This window comes from Egretta garzetta, unplaced genomic scaffold, assembly GCF_000687185.1.
Source record: "Egretta garzetta isolate BGI_Z169 unplaced genomic scaffold, ASM68718v1 scaffold471, whole genome shotgun sequence".
NCBI lineage: Eukaryota > Metazoa > Chordata > Aves > Pelecaniformes > Ardeidae > Egretta > Egretta garzetta.
Window position 1 is genome coordinate 1,015,115 of NW_009258629.1, and position 18,357 is coordinate 1,033,471.

General features: G+C 40.6%; 1 protein-coding gene across 1 annotated transcript in view; it reads left to right on the forward strand.

Annotated features, from left to right (window-relative positions):
* Positions 1–2,419, forward strand: part of DDX4 (DEAD-box helicase 4) — a 31,182-nt gene extending 28,763 nt beyond the window's left edge. The window contains exons 14-16 of the mRNA XM_035903722.1: positions 346–616; positions 920–1,054; positions 2,339–2,419. Coding sequence (XP_035759615.1) covers positions 346–616; positions 920–1,054; positions 2,339–2,419 — 487 coding nt within the window. The remainder of the gene's footprint in view (positions 1–345; positions 617–919; positions 1,055–2,338) is intronic.
* The last annotated feature ends 15,938 nt before the right edge of the window (positions 2,420–18,357 follow it).

Consider the following 18,357-nt stretch of genomic DNA (forward strand, 5'->3'; position numbering starts at 1 on the left):
CATGAAGAAACAATCAGTTAAACAAGTGGATATTCTTAGGGAGGCAGTGAGTTGGATACATGACTAGCTCTGGTTCTTCTAAAAAAAGAGTTTCTCTAGAGGCGTAGGTTAAAATAGTTGCCATGTCTTACTGCTAATCAGTTAAAATTCAGAAAACCTTAACTCGTAGCCTGTGGGTTGTTGTTCTCTTTGGTTTTGGTTTTTTAGTGTGTGTATGGTTTGGAGTTTTGTTGGTCCCTCCTCCCTGCCCCTGAGAACTACTTCTGTTCATGAATCATGACCTTGTAGCTTAAATAATACTGCAGATTTTTTGAGACATCCATTCTAACCATTCTTTCTTCGCAGAGATAGAGAACAGAGAGAGAGAGAAGTAGCTCTTCAGGATTTTCGTTCTGGAAGATGTCCAGTTCTTGTGGCAACTTCAGTGGCAGCAAGAGGTCTGGATATTGAAAACGTTCAACACGTTATTAATTTTGATCTTCCTTTCACCATTGAAGAGTATGTACACCGAATTGGACGAACTGGTCGTTGTGGAAATACGGGCAAAGCAGTTTGCTTCTTTGATAACAATACAGATGGCCATCTTGCACAATCTCTAGTTAAAGTGCTTTCAGATGTAAGTTACAAATCTTAGTGCTTGACTTCTGTTCATTAATGTACTGAGCAACTTTGTTTGGTACAGTTATGGAAGTCAATATGAATTGGTAAAGCAGTCAGTCTCTAATTGGAAGAAATTGCTTTTGGTTTTCAAGGAGAAAGAGTCCCTACGTCATTTCATACCCACAAGGTAAGTCTGGAAACGTAATTTTAAATCTCGGCATTTCAGAACTTTGTCTGAGTATAAAATTGTGTTTAGCAGTATATATCTAGACTAATGCCACTGAAACTCTTTTGACTGTAACTGTGTCCCTTATCTTAGTTGTGCCTCTTCAAAGTGTTCAGTATTTCTGAAATGATTTTGGACAACTCACTTGAGTTGGACTCTTACAGTGTAGCCTTACTAGCTGCATTAGTCTTGATCTGTAGTGTGAAGAATTACTCTGTGGAAGAAAAGGTTTGTGCAAACATATGCAAAGGCTGTAGTTCCAGAAATTTCTCTACTGCACGTGTAGGGTAGGAGCAAACAGTTGCTAGTTACACAGTCAGTGTTTGTTATGAATCACTCAGTCAAGTAACTCGTTTGACTAAAAACTTAAGCTAATTATAGTTAGATAAATGCCCCAATCTGATCCATATCCAAGTTGTTCTTAATGTCTCTGATGAGGAGGAGCCTTCTGGTCTCTTAGTGTTGCTGGTACCAGATGTTAAAATACAGCTTGTGTAAACGAGACAGCCTAGGTGGCACAACTCTCAAATAACTCTGCCATCACGATTTTAGGATTAAATTCTATGCCTACTCCTACTTTCAATGATTTTTTTTTAACTGATGTTTGATACTTCTTGCTTTTATCTATTGAAATGTAATGCTTTCATCAAAAGCCTTTCCTTGATCTCTTGCTTCTGTAAGAACTTGATCATGTCTCAGTGGCATTCCAAATAATAATACTCTCTTAGAGACCACAATAGAAATATTTACTCTTGCTGCTTACACAATGTCTGAAGCTTGATTTCAGGCTCAGACCTTTCTTTTGTTAATTATCTTTTCCCATACCATAATTACTGAATTTGGGTGTATTTACCTGCCTGACTAGTTCTCTAATTGGATCTGAATCTTTTTTCCTTTGGGTCTTCGTGGGACCTCAGTTACACACTTAAACTTTTGCTTCCTATTCACACTTGCAGCCTCTTTTTTCTATATTCATGTTCAAGGACAGTTTTAAAATTTGTATAGATTGCTTTCAAAGGTGGATATTTGAGTCTAGATTGCTTCCAAATACACATCTCCAACCTTTGTGGAGTGTTATCTGATTATTTTGGGACAATCTTATAGATGAGTGGGCTTAATCCTTTTTTCCAAAAGAAAAGGGTTTTTCTGGGAAAGTAACACAGACAGTCATTCTTAAACACGAAATGGAGAAGGAAGTTTTTCCCCAGAGTTGTGTGAACTGATTTGTGTTGGGTAAGAGAAGAAGTTGGGATTTGAACTTTGGGAAGGATTGTTCCCACACCTGATAAAATCTGAGGGTGATTAAAGTGTACTAATTTCACACTGGGGTCTAAAAACCTCATTTATAAAAGTTTAATGATGAAAGAGCTGCTGTATTTATTTAAAAAATACGATGTCCAAATTACATTGAGATGTGGATGCAGAAAGCTAAAATAATTTTGTAGTGACTTTTTACTGTTAAGTGATTGAAAGTATTAATGATTCTAAACTAGTACCTGTTCTGTTTCGTAGAGTTATGGAGGCAGAGGCAACATGAACCCAGGAGGAATGAAGATGTCATACTCTGCAAATGCATTTGAGTCATGGGATTAAAACTACTTTAGCACCAAACTAGATTGTATTCTGTTGTGCTTTAAGTGAAGTGTTAATGTTCTTTACTGTTGACCTTATGCAACACTTAAGGTTTAAAAGAGTAGCTCATATACATTGCTGAAAGCTTTAGCATATGATATGTACTCTGTTATGATGAACCCCGTGGTGATTATCACTTAATGTAGGAAGTCAAAAGCAACGTTTTTAGGAAACACTTCAGGTATTAAGTGTTAAAACTTTTCAGTAAGTATTTGATGCTTGGTAGCTAGTATACCACTGTAAAAAGGTGGGGGATTTGCAAGTGGAAAGTAGTAGATTCCATGAACTTACTTTACCAAAATTTTGCATGGGAAGATTGCCTAGTAAAGACTTAGTTTGGGAAAGAGCTTTATGTAAAGGGCTCATCTAAACTTACTGTTTGTTCCTTTTTGTAACAAGTCAGTTACAAAAATTTGAATCTAGTGATGAGATGACTAAATCTTAAGGATCTGTTAAACATCTTGTAAACAGTTACTCAATAAAAGCTTGAGGAGTGCATATTGATGGCTGCTTCTACATCAGATACACAAAAAGGCGTATGTCACTGCAGTTTCATTAACTGGTATTATTTTGACATGCATGGAATGTGTGCATCTCCATGGAACTGAAGGTTAGTGGCTACATCCACAACTTCATTGATAGACATGTTTTTACAGAGCTGTATACAGAGAAGGATGGAACTGTATGTTGCTTCTAGTATAATGTTTTTGCATTTGACAGACGTAAGTAGTCTTCTGTTACCTCTTGTGGAAGAGTTTGCTTCAGAACAAGCTTGGTGGCACTTGTCCAAAAGAGCGTTCTGGTCTTGTAGAAGCTATAGAGGGTAAGCAGCCATTAACAATTCAAGGATATTTCCTTAAAGGTGCTTTTTCTTTCTTTTATTTTTTATTTGCCAGTGCAGTATGCTACAAAGATGCATATCATTTGTGTCCCAAAGGAAAATGCCACAGTAATTGTAATCATAACTTGCAGCGTCTTGCACAGCTGAACAAGCTTACAGGCTTCTCTCATGTTTTCTGGTATTTAGCGCACAATGCTGAGCACTATTTCTTGTACTGCCTTCCCACTTAATACAGGGTAATAATACTTTTAAGCTCTGTTTACAAGACTGAAGGTTTAATGCCCAAGTTTGTGAGAATCAAGAACTGACTCAGGCAGTACTATGAAATCTATTATCATGGAAAAGTGGGCTGTTGTTCTTTTTATGACTACCTTTTCAAAAGTATTTATCAACTTAAATATTTATTTACAGAAATACTATTATTTTTGTAAACTGTAGTTTGACTGCTCGTGCAAAAAAGTAAAGTAAGTCTTAATGGTGTACTTGGAAGTGAGCTGAAGAAATGGTATACTTAAATTGCAACTTGCAGTGGGTATGCTTAAGCTTGAAGTCTGTAATTCAGAGTACAGTACCCTGGGCAGTCGGACTCCTTTTTCTGACAAGTCTGCTTGATGACTTTTGCATCAGTTACGAATTTCAGGTAAGAAACTGCGGGTGCTTATGGTTGCTGACTGCAACAGATTCAAGTGAACTGTAGTGTTTGGAGGAAGCTGTACAGCTGATGAAGCCTTCCATTTCTGTGAGAAGAAACCAAAGGAAATAGTCATGGGCCACTTGTAACCTAGAATAAACCTATAAAGGGAGGGTAGCTTAACCTTGTTTGAAGGACCACTTAGATCACGGTGTTTTTTGCTTTGCCTCCTATCTTATGCTTTTTGAGTTGGGGGGGCGCAGCAGAGGGAGTTCTGTAACTGTCTAAAGAGCTGTTCTGGCACTGAAAGCTAGATAGAAAAAAATGGTGCTGTTCTAGCTTAGAGCTACTGTAGTGCGATGACACATTTTGCTGCTGGGAACTGTAAGTGCTCAAATTGCTCAACATCTTTTAGATGCACTGGATGAAAAACTAAATGTGATGGGATTTAATGTTTAGAGGAGTTGAAGGTACAGCTTCTCATACCCGACTAAAGGTCGTAAGATGTGGTGGGTGGAAGTTAAAGCTGCAGCAGTGTCAGGCTTGCATTTTATTTGTAGCTTGGAAAGTAATGATTAGAATAGCTTTTTAGAACCTATTACAGTTTATCAAATGTGACATCTCAAATTACTCCAAGAATTAAAAGTGTTTTTATATGGGATGTTTGTCACAACACATGGGCTTTCCTTAAATATTTTGAGAAAAGCGTTGGTCATCTTTGTTTAATTTGGGATGAGTGGGACGAGGATTGATAATCAGTCTGGCTTTCTGAATGAACCTTTATCTACTTAAAGGTAAAACCAAAAAGTGAGTATGTGTGCACACTTGCAGTATCTTTTCAATGCACAGGTTTGACTACTGATTCACTATTTCATTACTCTGTTCTTTTTAGATAATTTTTGCATCTTGTCTTTCTATGCAGGGACTTTCTTCATTTATTTTCTCATGTTTCTAGGTAAAAAGAGGTAAACAAAACTGCTACTTGAACTCATCTGCATGCAGTCCCAAAGTATAGAATCATAGAACGCTTTGGGTTGGAAGGGACTTTTAGAGGTCATCTAGTCCAACCCCGCTGCAATAAGCAGGGACATCTTCAACCAGATGAGGTTGCTCAGAGCCCTGTCCAACCTGACCTGGAATGTTTCTAGGGATGGGGCATCTACCACCTCTCAGGGAAATCTGTGCCAGTGTTTCACCACCCTCATAATAAAAATTTTCTTCCTTCTATCTAGTCGAAATCAACCCTGTTTTAGCTTAAAACCGTTAGTCCTTGTCTTATCGCAACAGGCCTTGCTAAAGTAGGTTGTCCGCATCTTTCCTATAGGCCCCCTTTAAGTACTGAAAAGCCACAGTCGGGTCTCCCCGCAGCCTTCTCTTCTCCAGGCTGAACAACTTCAACTCTCTCAGCCTGTCCTTATAGGAGAGGTGCTCCAGCCCTTGGATCATTTTTGTGATCCAAGGATCACAAAATCCAGATTTCCTCTGGACCTGCTCCAACAGGTCCATGTCTTTCCTGTGCTGTGGACCCCAAAGCTGGACACAGTACTGCAGGTGGGGTCTCGCTAGAGCAGAGTAGAGGGGCAGAATCCCCTCCCTCAACCTGCTGGCCATGCTGCTTTTGATGAAGTCTACGAGATGGTTGGCCTTTTGGGCTGCCAGCGCACATTGCCGGCTTATGTCCAGCTTCTCATAGACCAACACCCCCAGGTCCTTTGCAGGGCTGCTCTCAGTCCCTTCACCCCCCACCCTGGATGGATACTGGGGGTTGCCCTGACCTGGTTGCAGGACCTGGCACTTGGCCTTGTTGAACCTGATGAAGTTCACATGGGTCCACCTCTCCAGCTTGTCTGGGTCCCTCTGCATGGCATCTCATCCCTCAGGTGTGTCAACCACACTACTCAGCTTGGTGTCATCTGCAGCCTTGCTGAGGGTGTGCTCAATCCCACTGTCTATGTAAGTGATGAAGATATTCAACAGTAGTGGCCCCAGTATGGACCCCTAAGGGGCACCACTTGCCACTGATCTCCATCTGGACATTGAGCCGTTGACCTGGATGTAACCATCCAACCGATTCCTCATCCACCAAACAGTTCACCCATGAAAACCATATCTTAGCAATTCAGAGAGAAGGATATTGTGGGGGACAGTGTCAAAGGCCTTACAGAAGTCCAGGTAGACATCCATAGCTCTTCCCTTGTCCACTGAGGCAGTCACTCTATCACAGAAGGCCACTAGGTTGTTCAGGCAGGACTTGCCCTTGGTGAATCCGTGCTGGCTGTCTCGAATCATGTCCTTGTCCTGCATGTGCCTTGGCATAGCTTCTAGGAGGATCTGTTCCATGATCTTCTCAGGCACAGAGGTGAGGCTGATAGGCTGGTAGTTCCCAGGGTCTTCCTTTTGACCCTTTTTGAAAATGGGTGCAGTGTTTCCCTTTTTCCAGTCACTGGGGACTTTACCTGACTGCCATGACTTTTCAAATATCATGGGAGAGAAGCTTGGCAACTACATCAGCCGATTCCTTCAGGACTCTGGGATGCATCTCATCAGGTCCCATGGACTTAACGTGTGTTCAGGTTCCTCAGGTGGTCACAAACCTGATCTTCCCTTCCAGTGGGAGGGATTTTACCCCCTGGTCCCCTTCATGTGGTCCATGGACTCAGGAGGGGTGAGGGGAGAGGTTGCCAGTGAAGTCTGAGGCAAAGAAGTTGAGTACCTCAGCCTTCTCATCTGTTGGTACTAGGTCGCCATTCTTGTTCATTGTGGGGGTTACTCTTTCTTTAACCTTCCTTACAGTATCTCTGTTTTGAAAGGTAGTGGCATTATGTGCTGAACTACAGTCTTTCCTCTTTTTCTGCTTCAGCTAGGTGTAAATGTGCCGTAGGTATTGAATTTATCAAAAATATTAACCAAAATAATTTAAGACCCAAATAGCAATAACCAGCTGATTTTACCAATGTAATGATTGGTAGTGCACGCATAACCCTGGAACTCTATGGAATGTTTGGTGGCACAATGTTTGTGAAGATTTGTGCTTGAAGTTCCCTTTTACAACAGTCCATAAATAAAACAGTACTGTTCAACACACACTGTATTACTCTGGGCAAGGCAGACTTTTTTGCATTTCCTTTACGTGGAACTGTTTATTTCTTACCTCTGCACTCTACAACTTCAGTCGTCTTCTGCATGTTCAGAACTGCCCCTTTCCTAATGGAATAAAAGTGGCCATTTCTTTTATTTTAATAGTTTCTGAAGGTGGTAGGAGTTGCCACAAACAGATGTTTTCATATGTGAATATTTTTCCTGATACATCATTAAAAAAACCCCAACCTACCAAGAAAACCTGTCCCTAGAATGATAATGAAATAATTTTAAGAGGAAAATGAAGTCAGATTTACTATTTTTTATGAGGAGGTGAGAAATTGAAGAACAAAGTCTGATGTTGGATGATTTTGTCTGATCGGAAGCATAGAATGCCCATTGAAAAGGAGTGAGGGAGAACTAAGATCAAGCATAGTATTTGTGGAAAACTACAGTTCTTTCTTGAATATTAAGTTTTGCTTTAAGCCTCTTGTGACTCTTTAAATATATGTTTAATCTGCAGGAAAATATTTCCATCTTATTCTCAGATGGAGGAAAAATTACAAACAAATTGGGGTGAGAAATGAATTGCAGTATCAGCTGCCTCTCTGTTACTTTTACTCCTGCACTCAAGTGATTTTATATTTATTTGGAGAACGTGTTGAAAATCTTACTAGGAAATACTGTGCCCTCTTCACTCAAGTGTCCCGCTGTCCTCCAGGTGGCAGTCAGGATGAGCATTCTGAAAAGGTTTCACTGAACTGATTGAAACCTGAGCACAATGTACCTGTAATTCCTTTTAAGATGCTTCTGCTACCTACAGTTGTGCTAACCTCAGGTCCTTGAATGCTTTTTCCTATCATTACCTCTGTGTTTATATAAAAAATGCTGTTTGTATTGGAGCGTAGTTCAAGATTAAGCTGGGGGTTCTTGGCAAGCTAGCATTACAAAGCACCATCAATTCTTCTTTCCTTCAACAATACTTTGCTGTTTTTTCTTATTTCTGTCACATTGCAATAGTAACATGCTTAATGCAGCACCTGAACTTTTTTCTTTGAGAGTTGAGTTTCTCATCAGAGTCTGAGAGGAGTGCGAGGTCATGAGGGTGAAAAGGAAGGCAAGTCTGCAGAGGCGGCTTGTGACAGCTATGTTTTGACTGTGGATTCTGATCGGAACAGCAGTTCTAGGAGTGGCAGAGAGGAAGTGAAGTCAAGGGTTTCTTTGTATAGCTGAAAAATGAAGGAGAAATAGCAGAGAGAACCTTGCACAAGTTTCCATAAATAGATTTTTTTTTTTTCTGAAACAAGCTCTGCCTCCATAAATACCAGTCTGTGTAGACATGCTTCTTTTCTTTTTTTTCGGAGGTGTTAGTCAGTAGGTGGGCAGGTTGCATGTCCTGTGAGCCAGTCTGTGTGCTGCTAGAATGGAAATGTGCTGGGACAGATGTTTGTTCTGATCCTGTAAACCCAGTAAGGATGGTATGTATGGCTGTTTTTTTTGTTACTGGTCAGTCTATGATCACTGGTGTGATTATGCAGTTTTCTGAACATGTGGCAGAATTCACCTAGCACTTGTTTTTTCATTGCTTGTTTCTGGGATGCTTGAAATTATTCTTGAAATTGATTGATACATTTGAATATATATAAAAAAGAACTAACAACAGTATGAAACAGTGGCCCTGTATACCATGATCGTCTTAGTGCATCCTTTTGCATTGCTACAGTAAGAACACGAGTTGGTTTTAATACCCTTTATTTTCTGGGACTCTCACCAAATGACAAAAATGTGTGGGTTTGGGTTCCATCTCTTGGATTTCCACCCCAACTATGTTTGAATCATGTACTTATAAAAAGTCTTGACTTTTCTCTTCACAGTTAACCTAGGCTGTACTGTGATACAACAGTGGGGTATGAACCTCAGTGGTGTACTGCTGTGTTTGCAGACAGTATTCTCCTTGTGCTACATGAATGTTCTGTCACTACCCTGGAATTAAACTGCATTCCCCCAAGTACTTGGTAGGCTGGATACTTTGTTTGTAAACCTCTAAGTCAGGCATGGTATCTTAGGAGTAAATGGGCCCAATCTTTTTGGAAATAATGATCATGACTCAAAATATTCTGAGGCAATTAAGTTCTTACCGATGAAAGTTACTGGTATATTAGTACAGAGGAAGGCTAAGAAATTGTACAAAGGACTGAAACTGCACAAACGACTGAGTGCTATTCGTGTGTAAAACTGAAAGGGAAATTAAAACTAGTTTAATATATTTCAGGCTTACAGCAGTTGGACAAGACGATCTCTAAAGTTTCCTTCTGACCTCAACCATTCTGTGATTCTGATTCTGTGAGAACAAATCAAACCACCAGACAAAAACTCAAAAAATTGAGAAGCTGGGAGTTGTGGCACATCGCAGGATGACTGTGAACTGCTAGTTTTAAGCAGCTGCAAAAAAGATACCCTAGGATGCATCAGGCAGGCAGGTAATATCATGGGGGGGCAGCGGGACAGGAACAGTGGATGTATTCAAGAACATCTCATCAAGAGATGCTATTCAGAGTGACCTGGGCAGGCTGGAGAAACAGGTCTTGTGCAGTGCAGCTTGGACAAATGCTGAGCTCTAACAGCATTTAAAAGGATACCTTAGAGCCTGAGTGCCTCTCTTACTGAGGTTGTAATGGACCAGCACCTCCTGGTGCAGAACACCATCCTTGGTAGTTTTCTGGACCAGACAGGGTAAAAGCCCTGATCCCTGTTGCTTCAGTCTCCTTGCTGATGTGTTGAGCAAGAGGTTGGACTGGGGACCTTCTATGATCCCTACTATTTCAGGTAGTAATAGGAGTGAAGAAAGCTGGGGAGAGTCTTTTCTGAATTCAGGGTGTGATTGTAGTCATCAGTCTTAAGGATGAATTGAAACAGTGCATCCAGAAAACCATTTCTAGGGTAGTCGGAGAAACAGAGCAGACAACAGCAGTCCAGAAAAGTGTAGTTGGGAATTTTTTTCCAAGTTAAAGTGAGATTTGATTTTTTTTTATGGGGCGTACATAAAACACTGACAGCAAGTGTTCTGCTTTTTATGCTATTGGGATGGCAGTTCAATTCTTGTCACTAAAGGGAAATGTAAATTAGTGGTTTACAGCCTTACATCTGCAGCTACTTGTGGGCTTTAGACTAGTTCTAAGGGATCTGCAGGTAGAAGCTGAGAAAGCAGGCATTCTGACAGCATGTTTAAATTTTCTGATCAAGGGCTGCATCTCCACTCAAAAATTAAGGGTGTAGGAATTGAGGGATTGTAAAGAAGACTTCAGACCAACAGAAACATGTAATAGTATGTCCTCACAACTATTTAATACCAGATTGATGTTCAGTCCTTCACAATCTTTTGGCAGATAGGAAAGCAAACTATAGTGAAGACATTATAAACTTGCCTGTTATGAAAATGTCTTTTTAGATGTTAGTAATATTTGTTGGAATTTGCATTCTCCTGGAAATTAGCATAAAAAATACTAGAGAATAGACATTTCTCTCCGTATTGATCTCAGTTAGGGCAGGGAGTAGAATGTGAGCTAGCTGTACACTGTCCTTGTGTCAGCTGGCTTTAGACAAAATCAACATTCCTCTTTGATTTAAGACAAACTGTAAACTTTTAATCCTATGCCATAATAAGTGGGTTTTTTTTTTTCTTCTGTATTAGCCAGTTCAGTAATTAGAGCATGCTGTTCAGCAGATCCAGCGAATTCCCTGGTTACACAATGGGGGCTGTGTGTGTGAGATATGTCACAACTTTGTCCTCAGTAGCGCCATATATGGATGGGTCTTGGTCAGATGTGGATGTCAGTACAGGGTCCTGTACATTCGGAATCATTGAAGGTGAACGTACTGTTTACTTCTGTCACTAGAGATTTTACTTTTTGTAACCATTGTGTGTGGTTAGTGTCAGTCTTTGGCAATGGTATTTCTTATAAACTCTGTTGTTTGAGACTTTTATGGTATGATTGTTTCCATCTCAGCTACAGTAGCCAGTAAGCAACAGTAGAAGAGATCATATGCCTATGGAATGTGGACCAAGGATATGGGAGTCTTACATTTAAGTGAATTCTCTTGAAATTTATCTGATCTTTGTAGTTTTTTCTAAACTTACAGAAAATGTTGGAATCGAGTGGGACAGTAATTCTAGGCTATAGTTAGTAGTGCTTGCAATACAAATATTAAATGTTGTTCATTTTATGCTGTTTATTTTCTTCCGAGTAGCTGTACAGTACAGTCTTTGGCACCTCTGAGTGTAACGAGTTTGGCTTTCATTTTTATTAAGCAGAAGTGAAAATAGTACGGTGAGAAAGGATACTTACAGGAACTGCTTTGTGTTCAAGACTAGGGAGTCAGCTGTTTGTTCAGAGTTGACTGGACAAATTGTTTGGGAGCCAGACACTAGTAAAAATACCTGTCTTCCTCTTTATGTTTCTAAATAGTTGTAGAAATCTGACTCATCTATTAGAGCCTGATTTCCATATATAAATGAAGAATAATATTTTCTCTGGAACTCATGGTAAGTGTGTCTGTTGCCTGCTGGTATTGTCTGAGAAAACTATGGACAGTGGCTGTTTATCAAATATATATAAAATTATACATGTTCCTTTTCCAGGTTAAGTAGAGGTGGCTCATCCACCTTGGCCAAGACTTGTTGTTAATGTTTTTAGCAGGTAATTTAGTGTGACATCTCATGATACCAAGCCCTTGAGTTGCAACGTACTACCACACCCTGCCTGTTCTGCCTTTCGCCCAAGTATTTCTGTTGCCACTGGCACCATGTGGGGGGTCCCGCCACCTTAATTAACAGAATCAGTTTAGTAACAGTCACTCAGTAATATAGAGTTCATGCTGGATTCAGATGCCCAAGGCGATATACAGTACCCAATGGACTAGAGTCCTTGGGCTTTCATTCCCAGCAGGCTCTTCCCCTGCGCTCTGCTCAGACAGTTAATCAGTCCTGATATGGTGGAATCTTGCCCAGGGCCTTCGGATGGCAGCCTGGTATTGGAGCCCTAGATAAATGTTGATGGCAGTGGTATACGGGGGAGGTCGGAGCCCCGACAAGTGAGAGTTCCCTCGCCCCTTGTCTCTCAGCCCCTACCCTGGCACGGGCTGATGGTTATTGCCTCTGAGACTCATGGAGGTGGGAACCTCCAGCACCTCAGGAAATGGCCATGTGAGGGTGAGTCAAAGCCCAACAACCTCACCCTCAAAGACTGTCAGACACTGCCCAACTATAACCTGTGAGCACAGGCAACGGGTCAGACTACACTGATGCCATAAATTTGTAACACCGTTGTTCATCATTAGCTGATTTTAGTGTACTAGCTTGTCATCGCTACTGCAGAGTAATACTATCAAGCAGGATTTCCTTGTGCTGTTGTCTCTCCTCTCCTTTTTTAACTGAGTCAGCTAAAATAGATCTTCATATCTAATCCTTACTAAATAGCTCTGAACTTTAAAGAATGCTATGTTTTGCTCTTCTTCCACTCTTTGAATTGAAATATGGACAGTCACAGAAGATGGGATGGTTGCTTACAAAGATTTTTTTTTTTTTTTTTTTTCTGCAAAGATGAATGAGGTTTGAACTGAAAGACATTGACCCAATTCTGGCCTTTTGGTGCACTTGCCTTACACTACCAGTAGCAGGGAGGTGAAAACAAGCAGGTGACTTACCAATAAACAACTCCTCCTCCATTCCCCCTGCTTCATAATGCTGTTTTCCTCCCTTTAAAACAATTATCATATGTCATTTGAAACTGTGAAACTACCCCCTGCAGCTCTATTCCATGGACTTCTGTCTAAACATGCCAGTCATATAATGAAGAATTACATTGAAGGAAAGATGTGTTTTTCCTTAGGAGATTCTGTATTTTGGGGTCATGTGCAGCATCCTCAAATATACTCGGTAAACGATACCATTCTTCACCAAAGTGAACCGATCGCTGGGCATGCACTACAAGCTTTTCTTGCAGCAGTTGGTCTGCTCAAACTTTAGAGGTCACTTCTAGAACTGAACACACTTGCTTTATTCACACCTACTGTCTAGACTGGCAAATATGTAATCCACCCTGACTGAACTGCTTTTCTCTGGGAATTTTTCTTGTGCATAGACTGCAAGTACAGCATGTACAACTTAAGAATAGAATGCAATGATTTATTTGAAGGTGGAGACAACTGGTAGTATGTTAGTCCTAGCTAAAATGTTAAAATGCCCTTCGTAAGACATTTGATAAGTCATGAGGGAGAACCTGACCTCAGACCACAGCAACAAAAATGTCCGGTCTCACCAAGTAAAGACTTGTTGTCCTGACTCCTTGGGAGGTACAATTATGGGTATCCAGATAGGGATGCAGCAGCTGAAGCAATTTTATGAATCCTTCCTGAGCATTTCAGAGGCTTGGAAATAAGTAATTTGTATCAAAGATTTCCTAAACTGTCATATTCCAGAAATGTGGTGACTTAGCAAGTACCTGTAGAGTCTCAAATTTGGGTTGGTCGTGCTTTCATAACTCCATCTCTCTAAGCTAGGGATGTTTGTTTACTTTTATAAAGAGCAGTTGCACTTCCATGTCATATTCTTCAGTCACAAAGTGTTACCTAGGGTTTGCATGGTTAGAGGTTTATTAGTGAAGTGGTTTACCTCTTAACATTTTCCACTCTGAAAAAGTTTCACAAAGCACTTGGTAACAGTGCCTGCATACTTCAGCCTGTTCATAGCTGCTGCAGTGGCTGATCCCAAGCCTCCCAGCTGGAGGTTGACAGTCGTAATCCTTCTGGGCTGTTACAGGTAGAACCTTCAGTGAACTAAAATGTGATCACCCGCGAGTGGAGTTCATAGCAGTCACAGTCAGCTATTAATGACGACAGACACTAAATTCAGCACGTGTCTGGGGCTGCAAGCGAAATGGCAGTACCTTGTTGCTGCTTGGGCTGAGACGCCAGAGTTCTTGCTGAAGTTCTTGGTGGGCTGCTGCTTGATTGTAACAGGTTACCCATACATTGCTCTCTGGGTGCTGGTCCTTCACTACAAGGGGGTCATAGCTGACACTCCCATGAGTTTTTCTGTAGAGACAAAGCTCTAATTATTGATAACACAGTTTGCTTTGAAGAGGCTATTTTGGCTCCTGGAAGTTTTGTATATATCACCTGTGTGGTGGTGTGCTTCCTACCCTTTAATTTGGAAAAGTGCAGTGCTGTTGGGTGTATCTCCTTTGAAAGATGCTGGCCTCAGAAATAACATGAGTCTTTCCAAAACTGAACATGGTGTGTGGGAAGAGAGCCATTCACAGCTATGCAGCTTTTTTTTTTTTTTGTCTTTGTTAAAATGTACATTTGTGAGAAACAACTGGTTTTCAATGCAGGTGGCTGTTATGATAAACTACTGTGACTCTCCCTGCGTTGCAGCTCTCTGTTAGGAGTAAGTCATGCTGGTTGTGGTCGTCAGCAGGAGTCTCAGCTCGCTGTGGCCTTGGGAGGGAAAATTAGAGGAAATGACATCTTGTAGTCCTGCTGTTAAAGCCACATGGGGTTTTCAGTAATTCCCTTGGTCTGTTTGTACAAATGGGCTTAATTATGTTTCTCTGTTTCTCTGTAATTGTAGTAAAAGGTTTGGGAAGCTTGAATTACCATAGGATGAAAACATTTAAAAAATTCCTGTAGTAAACCTCTGAAGGCGGTACTCTGGGGATAAAGTGTCCTTTCTTTGCCAGCGTTTTAACAGATTGCAATTACAGTTTATGTTATTGTGTTGCAATACTGTGAAGGAAGATGTGACGGGAAGGAAGTATTGCACAGTTCTCTGTTCTGAAATGGGTAACGGCTTTGTGGCCTTCTTAGGAAAACACCTGATTCTTTTCGTGAGGAATAAATCCTCTCTAGAAAAGAGATTAAGAAGATTCACAAATAATTAACGTAGCTGTTAAAACCTTTCTGCATATATTAAATATGGGCAGTTGCTGCACAGCATAGTGATAGCAATTGGCGCATTTCTTACCCTTTCTGTTAGGTTTGGGCAGTTTGTATGTCTGCCTCTAAAACTGTGTCAAATTAGAGCGATATAGTTGTTGCTACGTTCTTGTTGCTTATTCAGTGATAAGGTAGTCATAAGCTTGGCCCACGTATTGCACTGAAACTCAGGCTATAGTCATAGATATGTAATTTAAGAGCATGGTTTTGAGGGTGCTGCTGTAGTGGCATTTTTATGTTACCCTAAAAGGAAATCTAAGAAGGACATAGTTAATTTTTCACCCTGTAAATGCAGGCTTGCATGGAGGTTGATGCTAGTAGATGTCTGATGACAAGTTATTTACTAAAAGAGAGTTGTGTATACTAAGAAATGGTCAGAATCTGACTAATTTAGCTGGATTTTCCCCATACACAAGACAAATCAGTAGGGAATAGAAGGAAACTCCTGGGTTTTGTTTGTGTGTGGTTGTGCGATGGCTAAGTCAACAAAAATCAATATACAGCCCCTCTTTATGATTAGGGGAATTAGGTGGTTCAGGTTATTGGCCCAGGAAAAAAATCAGCCTAAGAAGTGATGTAGGACCGAGTTAGCTTACTCAGGGTCTTGTGAACACAAGTACTGGCCTAAGAGACAAGTCAGGAATGTTGAGGTAAAGGAGGGACTGGGGCAGTGCCAACTTTTATGGTAATCCTTTTTTTTTTTTTTAGCTACAAAACCTGTCCACAGAAGATGGGGCATAGCTACCTTTAAACTTCTGTAAAATAAATTCAAGACTCAATTAATCAGGTGGTCTTTTGCAGGCTGTATTAACATTAGCATTAAAGTTGACTTCAGAATGGTTTCTAAAACAAAGACTCTTAATACTGAGTCTTCCTTGTTTGCAAAGAGGTTCTTTTTCTGCTTCCTTTCACAATAACATTGCTATTACAAGTTCATAGGAAAACAAAATTATGGCTCTGGTATTTGAATTAGTCAATACTTTGTGTCAAGTGTGGGGAAAGTGCCTGGTTTTCAAGGGAATGGCTCATGAAGATCTGACTGAAGCCTTTGTAGCAGGATAGGAAAAGAAAGAACTACTGCTGTGAGGAATGGGGGACCTGTGTGGCTTGGAGAGCTGCAGGCAGAGTGGGAATAGATGGAAAGAACAGAGTTAAGAGGAGAGTTACATTTGATCTTGCTTTGGCTAGATGTTTTTGGGGTAAGGTAGCAACTTCATCAGAGTAGCTCAGGAAACATACGTCACTGCTACTTGCATCTTGACCTCTTCCTTGCCTGTAGCGATAAGCAATGGGTTTCCAGGATGCTGGTGAAATGGTTAACGTGGTCAGGACCGGTTTGCTTCTCCTGGTCACTACTCTTTTGCCTCTTCATATGGATCTCCCTGGTTCACTCATTTCTGCCTTCAGTTCACTGATGATTGGGCTGGCAAGGATGTTTAGCCTGCTTTCAGTACATAACTTGAAAATTACTTAAAATTATTGGAAACAGCTGAACAAGTGAGATGTAATTAGGAGTCTTACCTTTTTTTTTTCCTTCCTTGAATGAGAATCTGACCAAGCTGTCCCTGAAATTTTTAAATGCTTTGGTTCTTTTCTTGTGCAACTCTGGCACTTTAGTATTTTTTGATTTTTTTTTACAAGTTTTGTATCCCAAATGGATGGATCAAAAGAAGATGCACATGCAGCTCAAAATGTGACAGTTTTTAAGTGCTTCTTAAAATTACAGTTCTGAATGCTTGAGGGTTTCCTCTGTGTGTGGACGATCTTTAGAAAATGTTACCTTTTCATGTTTTAGTAGTTGTTTCTCTGTGTGTGTCTACTTTTCTTAAGATGTCACTGTGTCTTCAAATATTTAACGGCTAAAACCAACTGTGTCACTTCTTGAAGTAAAACCCTGTACATGTTTTCCATCAACCCTGTTTTCATCGAGACTGCATGAGTAAGTGATGCAAGGTTAGTTTGCAGACTGGCCAGTGAAAATGCAGCTCATTTTTCCACTTAAATTAGACAATTCTCCGTTCTGTGCCAGAGTGTTAATTTGTACAGTGATTAGTAACTTCATAGGGTGTGGTTGTACATAATACAGAAGATAAATGCTTTTCAAAACCAAGCTACTGTAAGGTAACAAATAAATGGGTGACGAGGGTCAGATTTTTAGCAGTAGTTCTGCAGTGTCCTGTCCTGTCCTGCCAAGAGGGACAGGAAAAATGCCTCCCGTCAAGAAAAGGGGTAGGACTGGGGACCAGCCGTCCCTGAATCATCAGCCAAAAGAATGCTGTTAGAGAGGAGTGGGCGATGAACAGTCTTCCTTCTGAAGGCACTTTCCTCCCCTATGTTTAAGGAACAGCAGCCTCACTTTCCTGCCACGCTCAGGACAGAAGAGTTTGTCCTTTTAGCGCATTCATGTGCAAACTGCGTAAAAGCATCTGTAAGTGTGGATGTGAAAATGCATTTTTGGCATGACTTCTATTATCCTCTGAAGGTTTCCTGTGTCCTATGGCAAATCACTTTTGGTAAATCACATCAGCTTTTTTTGTAAGATGTTTTTCCCTTTACTATTAAATCATTACAAGTGGTAGCTGGAACAGTTATTGTCGCTTTCATTAAGTGCCTTCTGCATCCTGGAATCCCCTAAGTGCTACAGCCCAATCCACACCAAAACATTTAAGACTATGGGAGCTTTAAGCATGTAAGTAGTCCTGAGGCAGTCAGAAGGATGAGTCAAGATTGCTTTAAAGTTAAGCACTTGCCTAACTATTTTATTAGGTCTGGTGCAACTTTTCATCACTTTGAAAGATTGAGAAGCCATATTCCAGTAAGTCAATAAAGACAATATATTAATAATTTGTCAGCACAGGCAACTATTATACCAAGTCCTGAATACAGGTCCAAATGATTTAACAAAAAAAGTCTAGTCCTGCCCTTTCTTTCATGCTTGGTAAAGAAAGAAAAAAATCTGTTACGTCAAGGAGAGTTTAGGTTAGAGCTGAATCACATTTCTGTTTTATGTTTTACCTAGCAGAAAAATAAATGGAAGTTTTCAAAATACTGGTGTATATGCTAACAAATTACAGTACCTCTGAATAGCAGAGGGAATTCAGAAACATTGACATGTTTTGTAGTGCAGCCTTATCTGAGGTCAGGGATGATGGGGAGATGGCAACATCATTCAAAAAATAGAAAGGGAACCAACAGGCTGCCTGGCTGTCTTGCAGGGATGAAGATCTCGGGAGTGGGGAAGAGATCCTGGAGAGAGGAGAGATACATGGAGTCAAAAGCTGGGGGAGCTGGGGGACTGTGGCTGGTGGTGCTTGGGGCTGGTGAGGGTGAGTGGCTGGGGGGCAGGGAGCCAGC